This window comes from Micromys minutus, assembly GCF_963924665.1.
Source record: "Micromys minutus genome assembly, chromosome: 2".
Lineage (NCBI taxonomy): Eukaryota > Metazoa > Chordata > Mammalia > Rodentia > Muridae > Micromys > Micromys minutus.
Window position 1 is genome coordinate 21,937,319 of NC_137971.1, and position 19,064 is coordinate 21,956,382.

A 19,064-nucleotide genomic window follows, 5' to 3' on the forward strand; every position below is an offset into this window, starting at 1 on the left:
GAACTCAAGATTCCAAATATGTGAAAAAAAAGATATTTTTCTGAGCAAACCTTATTTTAATATGATGGTCTCCAGTTCCAACCATTTTACTGCAAATAATACAATTTTATTTGTTTAATTTTTTTGTAATACTTAATTTTATTTTATGTGTTTGTGTCTTAGATTCCCTGAAACACAAGTTGGGAACAATTGGGAGCTTACATGTGGGTGCTGAGAATTGAACCCAGATCCTCTGGAAGAACTGTCTGGGCTCTTACCTATTGAGCCATCTCTCCAGGCCCATAATTTTATTCTTAATACCTAAATATTGCTCCATTGTCTACATATACATTTTTTTACACTTTCTTTCTTTCTTTTTGTGGTGTGTGTGTGTGTGTGTGTGTGTGTGTGTGTATGTGTGTGTGTGTTATATGCCCAATTCTCCTTTTTACTTTACATGTTTTTCAGACATGAGCCTGGAGGATGTCTTAGGGGTAAGAGTGCTTGCTGTCCTTCCACAGGGACAGAATTCAGTTCTCAGTATCCATGTCTGGTGGCTCATAATCACCTGTATCTCCAACTCCAGGGAATCTGACCTCTTCTGGACCTCAGGGGTACCCACACATCTGAGACTTACACACACACACTCACTCACTCACTCACTAAAAAAACAAATCCTAAGGCTGACCTTGAACTTGTGACAATCCTGTCTGATCTTCTTGAGTAGCTGGGATAATAGATCTGTGCCACTAGTCTCAGCTACCTTTTCTTTATCCATTCATTCAGTGGTGGTTAGCTGGGCTGATTTCATAATTTGGCTATTATGAATAGTGCTGCAAAGAATATCTCCTACATTGAGGAAGCTTGGGAGAGAAGGAATAGAAGATCCTGGGGAAGATGGCTGGGAGAGCCAAGAGCACCCATATTCTAATGCAGAGAGGAAAAGTGGGGGGAGGGGAGAAAGAGAAGACAGAAGAGGAAGTCGCATCAAATGTAGCCCAGTAACCCAGCGGGGCTAAAGAGAGGGAAACTCTAACACTATATACACTTAGAATATCACAACCTGGAGTTTCTTGGTTACCTTCCCATGACCAGCTTCAATGGATGTCACAGGAAGATCCGGATGGGTAAACATATCTCCCCAGAGGACTCACAGGAATCTTCCAGTACAACTCCTTCATTGCTTGGTATAGCCCATTGATCCCTATTAGTCTGTATCCAGAAAAGTTCAGAGTAAGCCAGGAAGACAAGTAAGCCTAAATCAGGCTTAACAGTGAGTTAGCCGAATTGGTGATAAACTGGAGTGGACAGGATCAGGAAGCCAATTAGATTAAGTCAGCAGGAATTAGGAAAGCTTCCGTTTTCAAATTTTTTTTTCAAACAAAAAGCTGTTTGATTTTTTTAGACAGGAGACAGTGTGGCAACAAACTGTTTAAGAATGACCCAAAGATTTTACTTGATTATAAACTCAAATATAAAATGGGCAAGGAATAAGAGGTAGTTCCTTTAAAAAGTAGCTCAGGGGGTTGGAGAAGTAGCTTTACTTCTTGTAAAGTACTTGTTGCTTTACAGAGAGCTCAATTCCCAGAAGCCACTTGGTTGTTCACAACCGTACATAACTCCGGTTCTAAGAGATTTGACACCCTCTTCTGACGTGGACCAAGCAAACGTGGTGCACATACATACGTGTAGCAAACACTCATACATAAAAGGCTAGCACAGAGCTATTATGACAGCAGAGAAGAGAAAGTGGAAACACAGGATGGTGATTTTCCTTGGGAGGAGAAAGACAAAAACAAGAAAAGGAGAAAACGTCATTAGGAAAAATAGTGAGGACCTCTATGGGAATGGGCTAACGGGGCAGGAAATATTAGGGAAAGGCAGAGGGCAAGATGACTGGCAGAGGAGTAAGAATCATGGAGTTAGTCTTGAATAGGAATGGGGATGCCTCCTCCTCCTCAGAACAACCAGAGGCAAGCTGAAGTCATGGGAGTAACTGTTGATATGCTTGGGAGGGAATTCAGGCGCTTGGTAAGAAAGAGCACAGGCTGATGTTTTCAATTTATGCGATGAAGTCATCTAATAGTGAGACAGGATCTGCTGTTTCCAAGACAGGGTGTGGAAGGAGTGAGAGCAGGGAGCAAGTCAGAAGGGAGGTGGAAAGACGGTGCCAGATAGAAGGCGTTATTCTCTGAGGTGAAGAGCAGAAAGGACTAGTTCTCTTATTTTCTGTAAGAACACCACTGTTCATGATCTCAGTGTCCTCTGGGCTTCTCCTGGCTTATCTCACCAGCTCAGGGCTGTGAGGCCAACCATGTCAGGGTTATGCTCAAGAATGATATGCTTAACTCTGGGCACGGTGGCTCTACTCTGTAATTAGGACATGGGAGACTGAGACAGAAGCATATTGAGTTGGGGATCAGTCAAAAACAACGACGTCTTTTTTAAAATTTATTTTTATTTGTATATATGTGTGGGTAGGTACTGACCTGAGGAGGGCAGAAGAGGTCTTCAGAATCCCTGGAGCTGGAGGTATAGATAGATGTGCTGGGAACAGAACTCGGGACTTCTGGAAGAGCAGCAAGCACCCTTAAACACTGAACCATTTCTTTACCCCGGTGGTTTTTTGTTTGTTGTTGTCGTTGTTTTAATTTAGGAAAAAGTCTTTGTGAGACAAATACTTGAAAAACACTTTCTCGCAATGCTTTAATCTTCCTGTAAGATTTAACGATTCAAGTCAGAATTCCTAAACAGTATTTTTATCAAAAGGTAACAGAATCCTAGTTCTGCAAGTCTGACCAATACAGTACTTTATCATATAATAACTAAACCCAAAGAAAAACGACTCCACAGTTAAACCATAGACTTTTTCTTTAGACACTGTAGAGTAGGCTCTGTAGACCAGGTTTCGAACTCACAGTGGTCTGCCTGCCTCTGCCTCCCAATGTCGGAATTAAAGCGTGTTCCACCACGCCTAAACTTAAGTGTGGACTTTTGGTTGGTGTAAGGTAGTGAGAAATCTTTCATCGTTCCGTACAAAGCCCCAGTGCCTGTACGGAATTCTTTACTGAAAGCCTGAAGGGGCGGCTTCCAATAAAGAAGCTGCAGTCGCCCTCCAGAGGACCCCGAAGACGAGCACCCGCAACAGGCGGAGCCACAGAGGCAGGAGAATGAAAGCGCCAAGCGCGTCTCCGCTTTTCTCCAGGATTTAAGGGAATCCGGCCGGAACTGAGTCCTTCAGCTGAGTCGCCTGTTCCAGCCTCATCGATTCTCACCCCCAGATAATCTGTGAGCGCCAGAGCACAAGAACCGCGCCACCAGGGGGCGCACGCACCGCGGTCCGAAGAGGAAATCCCGCCTCCTGCTTCCGGAAAGGGGAAAGGCCGAAAGCGACTTCCGGTTTGAGAAAGGTTTAGCTTTGGGCACGTGTGTCTTTCCTACCGGGCTCCTGCGTGTCCCTCTGTTTGGGTGATCTTGTCTGTAGTACTGCTTTCAGGCCTAAGGATGAAGGCGGTAAGTGCTCCCAGAACCCCAGCCCCCGTGGGTTATGGTTACTCCGGTTGACAGGGCCTCCCTCTGCCTGGCTTATCATTCCCTTGGGTTTTGACTCTGGTTTAGGGGGCGGTGGCCTATGTTGCTGCTCCCTGGCGGCTTTACGCTCCACTCACTTACTGGGGTCCTTACTGGGGTCTTTGCTTCCTCGCCCTCCATGCCCAAGCACGATCTCAGGGAGCAGATGTGAGGCCAGCACCCGGTTCTGCATCCGAAGGATGTCAGGCTGAAAGTTTTTTTCAGGCTGTGTCTCGAACCCGTTTTCTACACATGAGGAGCAAGTCTAAACTTCCTCGAACGTATTTTATGAGTCACTAGAACCGAAGAGAGACTTTTCCCCTTTAAAGTTTAAGGAGATAGGAAGGCTGGTGATTTTTCCCAGATGACGAGAGAGTTTAGAAGTAGCCTTGGAATTTGGATTACATAGCACTTGCCAGCGAGTTGGAATGCAAAGGGCATAATTCAGTTTTACCCTCCTGAGGTCAGGGAACTTCTTCAGGGCGCATAGCGTTTGTAACCTTTGCTTTATGTGTTCTGTGAGGATCATTATTTAGGATGTTGGGCAGTTTGAGTGCTTTGTAAATAATAAATAATAAAACATCAAATAAGTGTCAGTTATTGTTAAAGGCATCCGTATTTTGCTCCGAAGGTGTTAGAGTGCAGGTGTTAGACTAGCCTTGAATGAACATTTGCCACCAGATAAAAGATTCATAATGTTTTTTTTTTTTTTTTTTACAGATCACACAGGTGAGAAGCTAGATTCAGATCATGGGGAAATCCAGTAATGAGTGACTGATGCTCTAGTATCATTTTTTAGGATTGCTTACTTATTGGTTTTAGTTTTTACACAGGATCCATGGTTGTGAGACATATGTGAAATTGTTCTTATTTAATTTACAAACTTTTTCTTAACCTGATTTTTAGAAATAATGTAAATTTCTTAGTTGTTGTGTTTCTTCTGTTGTTTTCTAGAGAAGGAATAAAAAACAGGTCCCCAGCTTTCGAAAGTTGATAAAAACTAGTAAAGTGAAGCTTGAAAACAAACTGAAAAATAAGCAATTTAAACAACAAAGTACTGTCAAGAAGTACCGCAAAGAACAGAGGAAACTAAGGCAAGCTGTAAAAGATGCCGTGTCTAAAAAACCCATTCCATTGGAGGACCCAAAGAGCAAACGACCAGGTAATGAAAAGTGTCACTTGCCCTCCTCGTCTTCATTAGTTATTCTGAAATATTTCCATAGAACTGACTTGTTTACTAGTGACCACTCATCCTGTGTTCAGATCCTTATAGGCCTAGGTAAGGATAGAATCCTTTCTGTTGTACCGCAGTCTGTATGAGAAAACGTTTCAAGATCACGTGCTCTGTGAGAGAGTGAGCTTGTGCTTTTCCTTAGTGTAGACAGCAGATCTGAAGATGTACTCGGGAGATGCTCAGATTAGCTGTGTAAATTTGAGGTCACGTGTCAGGGCTGCCAGCTTCCCATCCTCTGAGAGTTAGCAAGGAGGTAAGCACCCTTGGTTTTGCTCCATTCTCCACCACGCCGCCAACAGGTCTTTCCTTTTCTAAACTTGTGGTTTTCTTTTTGCTCGTAGACTTGGGGCAAAATTCAGCTGTGATTGTCTGGGTTGTTTTTGTAGAACTATCTAAGAACCCCAGCTCCTCAAAACAGGAGAAGAAAATGACCATTTTAAAGTCAGGACAGTTCTCAAGCTGATGTAACTGTTCATTGTTCTATAGAGGCCTCATTTTCGTAACTCTGATGTAGTCTGACCCAGTAGCAACATTGCTGTGATGGGAAATGATCATTTGATTGGAAATCAGGAGGTGTGCCTTCCTCTTGAGTTTTGTTACTAGCCATGTTGTCTTGGTTGGTCACCCCAATCTCCAATCAAGGAATCCTGAGTTGGATGATTAGACACTCTGAGAGATCTCTGTCTGAATTTTACATTTTGAAAAGTGTAATATGCTAATAGTTCTTTAACAAAGAAAAAGCTAAAGATTTGTTTATTTTTGCAACTTAAGTACCTAAATGAAGTTGTCAGAGGAGGATGAATAGAAGAAAAAGACAGATGCAAACACTGTTAAATCTGATTTGAAAAAAAAAAAAAAAAAGGAAGGATTTTTCCTACTAAAATAGGAGGCCTGGTCCTTGGGTGATTAAGAAGTGAGGCAGGTGAAGGAGTTTGAAATATAATGGCAAGGGCTGGAGAGATGGCTCCGTGGTTAAGGGCACTGACTGCTCTTCCAGAGGTCCTGAGTTCAATTCCCACCAACCACATGGTGGCTCACAACCATCTGTAATAGGATCTGATGCCCTCTTCTGGTGTGTCTGAAGACAGCTACAGCGTACTTAGGCATAAAAATAAATACTTAAAAAAAAAAAAGAGATATAATGACAGGGAAAAAAAGGTTCAGTGGAAGAGAAAAAGTTGATCAACAGAACACCAATTTCTGGTTTGAGAAATGGACTACTAGTTTAAAGTAATAGTTTTATTCTGTGCAGTGTTTATATAACAGTATCTGTCAATCTTAGCGCTATGAGGAAGGTTGTTTTGTTAGGGAAAACAGTAATATTGTTCACAGTTCAATCTTCTTCACCTAAGGCTTTCTGACATTTAGTTGGCATTGTTTCTAAATATATAATTATATGTATTCATATAAAAATAAAGAGGCGAATAAAGAGGAACAGGGGAAATGAGGATAGAGAAGTTAGAATGATGTGAGTGAGGTTGGGCTTTTGATAGACATGAGTGCCTTAGATGTAGAAGGGAAAGTTGCTGAGTGTGTCAGCAGGAGAGTGGGTGAGGTGTTACCGTGTAGTCTTGTAGTCTGAGTGTGTTAGTGGAAGGGTAGGTGAGGTGTGACCTTGCAGTCTAAGCGAGAGGATAAAAGGAGCGCACACTAGTGGATAGGACAGCACGTGGTGGAAGGAATAAAGCTCTATATCTATAATTAGTAGAACAGTGCACTGGAAGTAACCAAATGATACTGGAAGGACAGGTGATTGTGGTCCAAGAGTGAGCATTGAGGCTTGGGACCTGGCCTTTGACGACAGCTGAAATGAGGCAGAAGTCACTGGAGATGAGGAGGTGCTAGTAGACTCAGTCATTGGTACTTAGGTGCTCCGAGCCACGGTTCAGAATTCATGGAAACATTCATTTTTAGATTTCAGGAATCAGAGATACTTAGATGCTAGGTCCTTTGTCTGGAAAACAGTTGTCACCTTCCTTGGGAGTATGGGGGGGGGGAGGGCAGATAACAGAGTAAAAAAATGCATAATTCTAACACTTCTGCTTTTCTTTGGTGTGGAACAGTTAGAAGGATGGAGAGGGACGAGGAAGAGGAGGAAGAAGCCCTTCCTTTAGACATGATGGACGAGGATGACTTACAGCTGTTGGAAGATTTAGGACAAAAGGCATCTTTTCTCACAAGAGATCTTTCCTCGAGGTAACATTTCATCTGAATTATAACTTCTGATCTGTACAGTGTTACAATGTACTTCTGATTTTTACTTTTCCTCGTGGTTTCTGAACATCAGACCCAGGGCCCAATACATACTAAGCTAGTGTTCTCACTGTGAAGCCCACCGTGTACTATGACTGATGGTCCTCCTGCCTCAGCTCTCAGCATGACAGGATTGTAGGCATGTATCATCGGCCAAGGTCAACAATAGACTTTGTAAATGATAGGTACTTGTGTTGGTTAGTTTTTTGTCAGTTTGCACAAGCTAGAGTAATCTGAAAAGAGAGAACCTCTTAGAGCAGTGGTTCTCAACTTTCTTCATGTGACGCTTAAATACAGTTCCTCATGCTGTGGTGACCCCCAGCCATTATTTTTGTTGCTACTTTGTAATGAATTTTGCTACTGCTGTGGATCACAATGTAAATATTTTTGGGGATCTAGGTTTGTCAAAAGGGTTGCAAACTACAGGTTGAGGTTCCTTATAGGCACACCTGTGGGGCATTTTCTTGATTGAAGTCTGATGTGGAAGAGCCCAGCCCACGGTGGGCAGTGCCATTCCTGGGCACATGATCCTGGGTGGAGTAAGTAAAACTGAAGAAGCCAGTAAGCACTGCTCCAAAGCTTCTGCTTCAGTTCCTTCCTCAAGTTCCCACCCTTCATGATGACAATTGTAAGATGAATAAACCCTTTCCTCACCAAGTTGCTTTAGTTTCCCATGCTTAATTCAGCAGTAGAGACCCAGCTAGAACAGTACCCTTTAAAACTGAAGTTGAACTTTCTTGTGCAGTGAACCGGTTCACATCAAGAAACGAAAGCATGAGAGTGTGATAGAGAAATATGAAAAAGTGCCAAGATCTCTGCAAACAGCACCAGAGAAGGAGTTGATTCATCTGCTTCCTATCAAGGATAAGAGTGGTATAATCCCACAGACTCGGGAGAAGCCGGGTAAGTCCTGTGGTTAACTGCTAGCTACACCCAGTTTTCTCTAATAGAGCAGTTATTTTTTCATTAAGTTTAATTATATTTTAGGTTTTAGTTATACTTACAGAATAAGGGTAGCTGACGTCAGCATATAGCAGACTCGGTGATCTGGCCCGGGTCCCACAGTTCTTTCAAATGTCTGTTGTGTTAAGACTGTGGAGAGGGGTGGGGTGGGGTTTGTACATCCTTGTGGAGATGGGGGGGTAGAGAGGGCAGTGGGGGCATAGAGGGGGCAGTGGGGAGGTATGGGATGTGAAACGGTCCGAGGGTGGACCAGGAAGGGAATAAAATCTGGAGTGCAAAAAAAGTGATATAAACGATAAAAAGTAAAAGACTGTAACGAGAACTACAAGGTTAGAGCAGTGATCTCCTCAAAGGGGAGGGGGTGGGACTGAGGTAGAGAAAGACAGAAACAAAACAAAAAGGCAAAAATCAAAGACAATTATAGTGATTTATAGCAAAGCATGCACTCATGAAACTCCATCAAGGCAAACACCGAATTCTGCCACCTTCCAGGACCATTGCTGGTGCTTCCTCGGTCACTCAGTGATGGTTTATCCTGAGGTCTGTGCTGACCACTGCTCAGCTCACGTCGTCTTGTTGTTTTATCACATAATGTTACCATGGCATTAATATGTAAACCTGTCCAATAGTCCCTGAATTCCAGCAAGAAGAAGAGGATGAAGAAGAACCGGAGGTTGAGGAAGGTAATGAATGAAGCTTGTTGACTGGGAACTTTTCTGTGTTTAAAAGTCTCACCTTGTGGAATTTGATAGGCTTTTTTTCCTTAACGAATTTATATGCCTTACAATTGATATACTTTTTTTATTATGGAAAAATGTGAACAGTTTTTTCAGTGGTGAGGCAAACATGAAGCATTGTCATTGTTACTGTTTGAATCCTTTTAATTATAAGAGAAGGACTTTAAAAAAAACTATTCCTTTTTAAGATAGCAGATTGAATTTTTTGATGGGAAATTGCTTTTTTTAAGTACAATTGTGCTAGTATATGTCTTTTTCAGATATTGAAATGTGGGTTTTTTTAATACTTAACATTTTTGCTGCTTATTTAAGTTTTTTAAATTATATTTTTATTGTGTATGTGTGGGTGTGAACTCAGAGGACAGTCTTGGCAGTAGGCTCCTGCTGGAGGAGCTGTCTCGTTGTCCCCCAGCTTCCCCTTTTGTGTTTTTTTCTTCAGACTAGCTCTTGTACTGTAGCTCAGGCTCACCTCAACTTACTTCATAACCCAGGATGGCCTCAGTCCTGAGTCAGCCTACCGAATGCTGGGGTTTCAGCTGTGAGCCACCATGTCCGGCAGAATAGCTTTAACTAATCAAAATTAACCTGAAAATACATTTTACTCGAAACCATTAGTTCAGAATGTATGACAACAAGCTGGTCAAAAATTTTATTTTTTAACTTGGCAGACCTCATTAAAATGCATATGAGATAATAGATCAACTGTTGTATTAAAGTGGTTTCAATCATACAGATTATACTTACGTGTGTTTTTTACCTAGTTTCATTCTTAAGGTATCAGTCAAAGCACTACAAAAGTGTTTTGTACCTTAAGGAACTACTGAGTCAGAGCTGGGTGGTAGCTTTAATCCGTGCACTAGGGAGGGCGCCAGAGGCAGGCTGATTTCAGTTCGAGGCCAGCCCGGTGTACAGAGCGAGTTCCAGGACAGCCACAGCTGCACAGAGAAACAGCAAAACCAAACAAACAAAACAACAAAGTTGTGGGGCGGGGGTGGGGGGGACTGAGCAGCAGTGTGTCTTTGGTTAGCTAATGAATTGTGGGCCTGTTAGCCTGGCAGTTAAGAGTGTGAGCTGAGGCTTTGGTCCACTTTGTTAGGTTCTGCTGCTCTGTGTGTGCTGCTAAGAATGGCAGTACTTGTTCTATACGGTTGCTGAGAGGCTGAGACACTGCAGCAAACACAGATTCCCCACTGCCTTCGTTAGCGCTTACTGTGAATTTATTAGTTCTCTGTGAATAGAGGGATATTTAAGGAGGAAAACCCATTTCTTTCAGAGGCCATTGACGATCCCAGGCAAGAGTTGACCATAGAAGAGCATGTGATCGAGAGAAAGAAGAAACTACAGGACAAGAAAATGCAGATTGCAACCTTAGCGTCTGCTATTCTGTCAGATCCAGAGAGTCATGTGAGTGGTTTTAACTCCGTGTGAACCACACATGGTGTGTTAAAGAGCTTTGGTTCCCTATAAATACACAGCTGGAAAGAAAGAACGAAACATAGGTTTGGGTGGAATGGAAGAAAAGGTGGGATCTTAGTTTCATCCTGCGTTTCAGCTTTATTGCTTTCATGAGCTTTGAACAGCCATTTAGATGCTGAGATTTGTTTTCCTCGTTTGTAAACAAAGATGCATGCACACACGCCATGTTCCAGAGAGTGAGTGGGTGGCATGTTTGATGATGATGAAACCCAGGGCCTCAAAAATGTTAGGAAATTTGCAGTGTCAATGAGCTCTTTCCCAGCCCTACACCTGTCTGTCGGTGTCCGTCAGGGTCTTTCTAGACTGGCGTCAAACTCCCCTGGGTTTTGGGATACTAGGTCTGTACCATCATGCCTATCTCTATAGTGTTTTTTAAAGATTTATTTATTTATTATATATTCAGACACACCAGAAGAGGGCATCTGATCCCGCTACAGATGTTTGTGAGCCACCATGTGGTTGCTGGGATTTGAACTCAGGACCTCTGGAGGAGCAGTCGGTGCACTTAACCACTGAGCCATCTCTCCAGCCCAGCTCTATAGTTTTTAGTGAGGAACTTTCTACATAAAAGTCAGTGGAATCAGTTCAGGAATGTGTGTAAATAGGAAATACTGTACAAACCTTAGCATTGGGAAGCTGAGGCAGGAGAATTGCCACTAATTCAAAGTCAGCCTGTAAGTACAATCCTGTATCAAAAACCAGAGAAACAAAGAGGAAGAGGGGGAGAAGGAGGCAGGAGGGAATATGAGAGGAAAGAGGAGAAGAGAACAAGAAAGAAGGAAGGAAATGAGGGAGGGAGAGCAAGAACTGCAGAAGACTGCAGTTGGGTCTTGGGGATAGTGGTGAATGTATGCTCAAAGGACCTCGGGTTTAGATGGCTGTGCCAACTGCTGTTTGAGATGGGCTAAGTCATTCTGTCCAAGGTTCACTTGATTCTTTAAAGAAGAAACACTTGAAACACTCCGAGGGTCAAATGAGAATAAATATAATACTATAAGTGATGTCATTGCTGTTATATTAACTTTCCCAGCATCTGAGTATGACAGGTATTTATTTATTGAATGATACATTAGATTTACATTCAACATTATTATTGTGGGGGAAGGGACGCGTCACAGGAATGTGGGTGTGAGAGAACAACTCTGTGGAGTGGGTTCTCTTGTTTGATCTTTACTTGGGTTCCAGGGATTGAAGTCAGGGTTTCAGTCATGCTCATGGGAGCCAGACTTTGAGAAGTACTTGTAACATATGAATCAGAATCAGAGCAGGGAAGTTAGTTTAGCTTTCTACTATCTCTATTCTACTCTTAGAAAACCATGGAGGTATTTTAGTTTTTAAAAGTATTTTCCTTTATTTTTGAGAATTTCATAAATGTACAGTGAGATATAGTCACCCCTGCCCCCAGCTGATTTTGTTGTTTGTTTCGATGACCCACCAAGTCTAATTAATTAATCAGTGCTGCCCAGATGTACCTGGGGCAGGTTTTGTTTGTTTGTTTCTTTTCTTTTTCTCCCCCCCCCCCCCATTTGGCTTTTAAAAATAAGGTTTCTGTGTATAGCCTTGGCTGTCCTGAACTCTCTCTGTAGACGAGGCTTGCCTCAAATTCACAGAGATCCACCTGCTTTTGCTTCCCAAGTGAGTACTGAGATTAAACGTGTGCACCACCACACTCAGCTCCTAACTTACTTTAATAAAGCTTGTACTTGCCTACATCACTAAAGTATGGTTTCATACAATAAACCATATGTATGTGATATGTTCGTTTGAGTGTGATGCATCTTGGCTCCGAGTCATTGGGTGAATCCACTTATGGTGCTAGGTGTGGGGTTGTTGTCTTTTGCTCTGAAGTGTTTTGCCACGATTTCTGTATCTTACAAAGCATTGCTTTAACAGATTAAAAAACTGAAAGAGCTGCGTTCCATGCTGATGGAGCAGGACCCTGACGTGGCTGTCACAGTCCGGAAGCTGGTTATCATTTCACTGATGGAGCTGTTCAAGGACATCGCGCCCTCGTATAAAATCCGGCCCCTAACTGAAGCAGAGAAATCTACCAAGGTGATGCTAGAGAAGATTGCTGCATAAAATAAGCCAGGAAGTTTGGAGGGCTAGAGATGGGGAAGTAGGGTTATTGCTATTTAGTCTGTGCTCCTGTCCCACTTTGCCCCACCAATAAGGCACTTATCTTATGCCAGTTTTTGAACTTAATGCTCTGATATTTAAACATAAAACGATTTTGATCTTTTTAGATTCGTAAAGAAACCCAGAAGTTAAGAGAATTTGAAGAAGGCCTGGTTAGCCAATACAAATTTTATTTGGAAAATCTGGAGCAGATAATTAAAGGTATATTAAACCTTTTTAATGTAACCCTAGCTGGGTTGGAATCCAGTACTTAGACCAGGCTGGCCTCAAGCTCACAGAGATTTGCCTGCCTCTGCCTCCTGGGGGCTGGGGCTGTAGCTCATTTGGAAGAGTTCTTGCCAAGTGTGCATGATGGTTCCTGTCTCCGGCACGGCATGAGCCAGATGTGTGTGGCGGTGCACATCTGTAATCTCAGCACAGGGCAGGTGGAGGCAGGAATATCAGAAGTTCGGGTTAGTCTCAGCTACATAGCAGTTCAAGTCCACTGTATGCCAGAGGAGACCTGTCTCAAAGTACAGAAAGACTTCCAGAGCTCAGCCTTTCTCTACCATTTACATAGTAGGGAAATTACTTTTCTGTGCCTTATTTTCTATCAGTAAATTGCAATAATATCACTTAACATTGTATGACTTACGAGACTGAGTTGGATGTGTGGACATGCAGTGTTTAGATGTTTTGTCAACTATAAATATTAGCCTCCTTGTTTCTGTAGTTCTTGGTTTTTCTTTTTGTAGTGCTGGGGATTGAATTCAGGACCACATGCATACTAGGCAAGCTGAGATACACACACACACACACACACACACACACACACACTCAGCCTGGTATTGAATTTAGGACCACATGCATACTAGGCAAGCTCACTGTAACTGAGATACACACACACACACACACACACACACACACACACACACACACACCCAGCCTGATAGCCATGCGTTTGCTGAATTTGTGAATAGTTGGGATTTCTTTCTTTTTTTTTAAATTTTCGAACTCTAGAAAAAAAGGCTGTACTTTGAAATATATATCCATGCCTTTAAAAAAAAAAAACAAAACTTAGCTCGGATGATAAACTCTTTCCACAATATTTTTGGGAAAATGGGAGGTTGGTGAATGGAGAAGAAACATAGATGCCTAGGTAAGATGCTTTCATCTCATTGGACTACTTTGCTGAGTGCTGGGACCAAGGAGTACATAGTTACTGACTAAACCATGCGCTGATCTCCTGATGGCCCGAGTAGGACAGGGAAGTGGTAGAGCAGACATGCAGTGCAGTTGGGATGCTTGGGTATTTCTTTAATGCTCTGGCATCCACCTGAAACATTCTTGGATTTCATCTGAAGGTCCTCGCCTGGCCATTGTCAAGCCCCAGGACTGGTTCAGTCAATAGAGACCTGTCTCAAAAAAGTGTAGAGAGCCTGGAGTTTGGTTCTCAGGACTCACGCGGGCTGCTCACAGCTGCCTATAGCTCCAGCTCCACTGAATCCAGTGGAGCTCCACTGCATCTTCTGGACCATGTGGATACCTGCATTCACATGTGCACATACATACACATAGACACACATATACACATTAAAATCAAATCTGGCTTTGACCTCTGGCTTTGGCATGGATATAAAAGTGGGCATAGAATCATATACAGTGCACACACATAAAAGAATTTAATGTACGTATACTAGGAATGAAATTAAGCTTAATACTAAGTTAATATATGCAAATTACTACATAAATCAAAATATATACATACACATATATAACACACATAAATATATATAACATATTAACTTGTAAATATATATTATATATAAATATGTAAACATAAATATACAATATATGTGTGATAAATATACATTAAAGTATAAATAAAATATAATATATATTAATATATAATAAAATATATTACACACATATATATAAAATTTGTGGGTATGCGTGTGAATGCACATGTCGTATAAGGGAATATAAGTGTCACGAGGGCAGTTCATGGGGATTAGTTCTCCTTCCATCCTGTGGATTCCAGGGGTTGACCTGGGGTCCATTATTCACTAAAGTGCACTAGCTCCACCTGGTCATGTAACTACTTTGAAAGATTAATAAGATGATTTATGGTTTTTCTCTGGTCCCAAGATCAAAATCCAGTAATTAAAGTAACTGCATTTGTGTTTTAATTAGACTGGAAGCAGAGGAAGCTGAAGAAGAGCAACGTGGTGTCCTTAAAGGCCTACAAAGGGCTGGCTGAAGTGGCAGTGAAGAGCCTGTGTGAGCTGTTGGTGGCCCTGCCCCATTTTAACTTTCACAACAACATCATTGTACTGATTGTCCCTCTGATGAATGATGGGTCAAAACTGGTGGGTTGCTGTAAAAACAGGTTTATTGCTCTTGTCCTTATGGAAAGATTACACACTGTATTTCTCTTACCCATAAGTCCTTTATGAGCAGTTAGTGGTAAGTTATCAGTTTATTATTCACGATCTCTAAGAAAATGATTTGAGCGTTAGCTTAGTGAGTGGTTCGCCCTGGAGGCTCTAACTTCTCAGATGCAGACAGTCCCTGGCAGCAGGGCTCCTGACCCAGTGTCAGCACTGCTTCATTGTAATGCTTCCTTTTCCAGGTGTCTGAAATGTGTTGCGAAGCAGTAAAGAAACTCTTTAAACAAGATAAATTAGGCCAAGCTTCTCTTGGTGTAATTAAAGTAATCTCTGGTTTTGTAAAGGGCAGAAATTACGAAGTAAGGCCAGAGGTAAGCCTTTCTTTTTTCTTTTTTTTTTAACTTTGAATTTTTTTTTTAATTACAAAGTGATTTTTATTGTTTCAAAAAATTTATTTACAGATATGTCTATTTAAGATGAAAAGTTAAATGTTTCCATTCACTGAGTGTTGCTGACATTTTGTTATGTATAGGTTATGTATAGCCTCCTAAATGGACTTTTATGGAGACATGCATCCTAGTTTCAAAATGTAAAACCCAGGTTTCTGATAGGAGCACGGCTCTGCAGCAGTACATTAGGATGTGTGGTCAATATCAACGTCTCACCCAGGAACACAGCGACAGCCTCTCACTGAACCTGAAGTTCATGATTTGGCTGGCTTTGAGTCTGCTCTGTCCTCTCCACCCCGCCCCCACCCCTGCACAGTGCCACACCCAACTTTATATATAGATACTGGGGCTCTGAACTCAGGCACATTGCTGAGTGAGCCAGTTTTTAAGTCATAATTTACATATTTATTAATAAAGATTTGCTTCTCTGATCTTTCAAAGATGTTGCTTTATTAGAAAATTTAAATTTACATAATGAGAACTAATGAAGGATGAAAGAAAAATAATTGAGAAGCAAATAACCTGGGTGTTTATTTCATACTGTTTGCCTTCAAATCTCTTTCATTTCCTTCCCCTCTAAAAAGTGGGATGGTTGAACCACCTAAATAATAAATAATAGGCTTCTACTGCCTAGTCTGCTGCTGCTTCTCCTCCTTCTCTGCTGCCTTCTCTTTCTTTCTTTTTTATTTCAAGACAGCTTTAGCTGACCTGCAACTCAGTCTGTAGACAAGGCTGGCCTCAAACTCAGAGATGCACCTGCCTCTGTCTTCTGGGTGCTGGGGATTAAAGGTTTGGGGCACCACCGCCAGCAATCACAGGCTTCCTAGGAGAAAAGATAATCACTTAATATGGCTTGAATATGAAACTCAGCTATAGAAAAATCCTTTTAACGTTAGTGATGCTGGAATAAAAGTTACATTCTCCAGACCCCTACAAACTATATCCTTTAATTTGGAGTTGTTTTTTATAGGCTAGTAATATTTTATGAGCAAGTAGAATGCCTACAAAATATTTGAAATTTATCTTTCCAATACCGAGAATGACTTTAGCCATTTTTAACCCATGCTTTTAGACCTGTTACCTGAAATACCCATCTTCCCCTCTAGATGTGTATGTTGGAATTGAAAGAGTGCCAAACCTATGACTGTCAAGAGCTTGTCCCATGTAAGCCGCTGTGACCGAGACTTAAGTGAGGCGGCTTCTTCAAGAGGAAATGCAGGGTTCGGTCTTGTACTGTTTTGTATCGTGGACCAGATGAGTGCTGGCACTGATAACTGCAAAACCTGGTGGAACACAGCATAGGAATGTCCTGATTGTCCATACCATCCCAAACCTCTTTCTGGCCCACTTACTCTGCCATCTTGTCTCCCACTGTCAGATGAGGGTAGAGCTCTGTATTGACTGGCACTTAGAACACTTAGAATGCGTTCTTTATAGACTCTGGGTGTCGTATAAATGCCGAGTAAGTTCTCTGTGTGTTGTTTTCACTGTTAGATGTTAAAAACATTTTTATGCCTGCGAATCAAGGAAGTAGAAGTGAAAAAAGATACAGAGGACATTAACAAACCAAAACGGTTCATGACTTTCAAGGAAAAGAGAAAAACTCTATCAAGAATGCAAAGAAAGGTTTGCTTTATTTTCTTTTTCATTTTATAAGTTTTTCTGCTTTGATAGGTCTTGCATTACAGTCAGAGTATAGATAGATAAATCTTGTATAAATCATAAGAAAGGACTTGTTTTGATTAGTCTTGTTGTTTGGCAGTTTTGTATGTATGTATGTATGTATGTATGTATGTATGTATGTATGTATTTAATGTATTCTGTTTACCCTCCCCCACTGTTTTCTTAAATCTCCCTGTCATTTCTATCACTCCCTTCACTCCCAAAGATGCATTGCCCACTGTTCAGGCTCACTCAGTATAACCAAGACTTGTCTGAATAAGGTTGAGAGTAGCATTTATCTGTGTATATACACATAAATGTTTAGAAGGCAGCTTAAAGGTAGGTCAATTTAGCTAATTAACAGCATTCAATTCTCTCCTAGGGCCTGTGATCTCTCCATCATGTTTTTGGTTTTGTTTTGATTTTTTGTTTGACTATGTTTACAGTACTAGGGTTATATCCTGTCCTGTGAGACAACTCTTAAATCCAGCAGAGAGCAGTTAGCCACCCCATAAACGTAGGCTTCTGTTGCGCAAGTGGGTGCATCTTGCTTGACTGGTCTGTCAAGATTATAGCATTCACACCTAGATAAGACCTTTGCTGCTTTTTCTCCCCCAGCAGCTGTATAGCACCTTTAGGGATTGTGAAAGTTAGCTGGCAGGGAGGACCATTCCAGATAAATCCCAGCTTGATTTCTTCATACCGTGAATACAAGGTATATGGTCTCCTCAGTAATAAGGTCGTATTGTTTAGCTCTAGGTGGCTGTCAAGAGGAATGGCAAGAACCTATATTGTTTAAGGGCCTCTGGGACCTCTTTAACCCCACATAGTTCAGGAGGAGCCATCTACATCCAGCACTGGGGATTTGTTTAAAAACTGGCAGCTTCTGGGAACAGCTTCTCTTAGCCTGGTAGGGTATCTCCCTTCAAACTTTTTCTTAAAAAAAATCATTTTAAAATTTGGTTACAAGATATGTTTTTATATGGCTCTTTATAGGCCTCTGGTTTGGTTAGTTCTGCCTTCCCACCATGTTTTCCTTGCTTAAATCTTTCTAGCCCCAGTTTTCCCCCCTCCACCTTTGTATTATATATTCTGCCACCCCCTCTTTTCAGGCATCTCCCTCCCAACGCCACTTGGAACTTTTCTAATCCTGGCTGTTCTGGAACTCACTGTGTAGACCAGGCTGGCCTCAAACTCAGATCCTTCTGCCTCTGCTTCTACCTCCTGTGTGCTGGGATTAAAGGGATGGGCCACCACTCCTGGCCTTGTAGGCACCCTTGAAGGTACAGTTTGAGTTTGGAAGCTAGAATCTTCATAAGAGGGTGAACATGTGACATTTATTTTTCTGTGCCTAGTTCCATTACCTTATTCAGTACTTTTTTTTTTTTTTTTTTTTTTTTTTGTACTTTTATCCAGTGGCCTGCAAATTCTGTGATTTACTTTTCTTTAGAGAAGAATAAGATTTCATTGTGTGTATAATCTACGTTTTCATTCATTAGTTGGTGACATCTAGGCTGTTTCAATTCCTAGCTGTTGGGAATGCAACAGCAGTGAACTTGGATGAGCAAGTGTCTATACTAGTAGAAAATATATCCAGGAGTAGAATACCTGGGTCACATGGCAGTTTGACCTCTGGCTTTCTTAATAATCTCCACACTGAGTTTCATGGTGTCTCTGTCAGTTGACACTCCCATTAAGAATGAACAAGAGTTGTTCTTGATTCTCTTCCTCTCCAGTATTTGGGGTGTGTGTGTGTGTGTGTGTGTGTGTGTGTGTGTGTGTGTCTGTCTCTGTGTGTGTGTTTGCTTGCATGTGCCATAGCATATGTATGTATGGAAATCAAGAGAGAACTGTTGGTTTTCTTTATCATGTGGGTCCTGGGACTTAAACTCAGGTCACTGGGCTTGGTAGCAAATGTCTTTACTTACTGTCTTTTCCCTGCCCTATGTTCAGAGCTATAGTCCATTTCTTTTGGTGTTTTGAGGCAGGGTTTCTTTTTGTAGTCTTGGCTGTTCTGGAACTCACTCTGTAGATCAGGCTGTCCTTGAACTCAGGAGATCAAGATCTGCCTGCCTCTCTGCCTCCTGAGTGCTACATGCGCTATTACCACTTGACTGAGGTAGTTATATTCTTGATGTTTTGAATTTTGATTCTTTTCTTTTCTTCTTAAATTTTTTAATCAATCAATTAATTTGCATCCAGAACAGTTTCCCCCCCTTCCCCCCTACCACAG

General features: G+C 41.6%; 1 protein-coding gene across 1 annotated transcript in view; it reads left to right on the plus strand.

Annotated features, from left to right (window-relative positions):
* The first annotated feature begins 3,397 nt into the window (after positions 1-3,397).
* NOC3L (NOC3 like DNA replication regulator) overlaps positions 3,398-19,064 on the plus strand; it is a 29,099-nt gene continuing 13,432 nt past the window's right edge. The window contains exons 1-11 of the mRNA XM_080910857.1: positions 3,398-3,492; positions 4,504-4,711; positions 6,847-6,979; positions 7,782-7,939; positions 8,629-8,682; positions 10,010-10,140; positions 12,106-12,267; positions 12,459-12,552; positions 14,524-14,699; positions 14,963-15,091; positions 16,664-16,795. Coding sequence (XP_080766983.1) covers positions 3,484-3,492; positions 4,504-4,711; positions 6,847-6,979; positions 7,782-7,939; positions 8,629-8,682; positions 10,010-10,140; positions 12,106-12,267; positions 12,459-12,552; positions 14,524-14,699; positions 14,963-15,091; positions 16,664-16,795 — 1,386 coding nt within the window. The 5' untranslated portion in view covers positions 3,398-3,483. The remainder of the gene's footprint in view (positions 3,493-4,503; positions 4,712-6,846; positions 6,980-7,781; positions 7,940-8,628; positions 8,683-10,009; positions 10,141-12,105; positions 12,268-12,458; positions 12,553-14,523; positions 14,700-14,962; positions 15,092-16,663; positions 16,796-19,064) is intronic.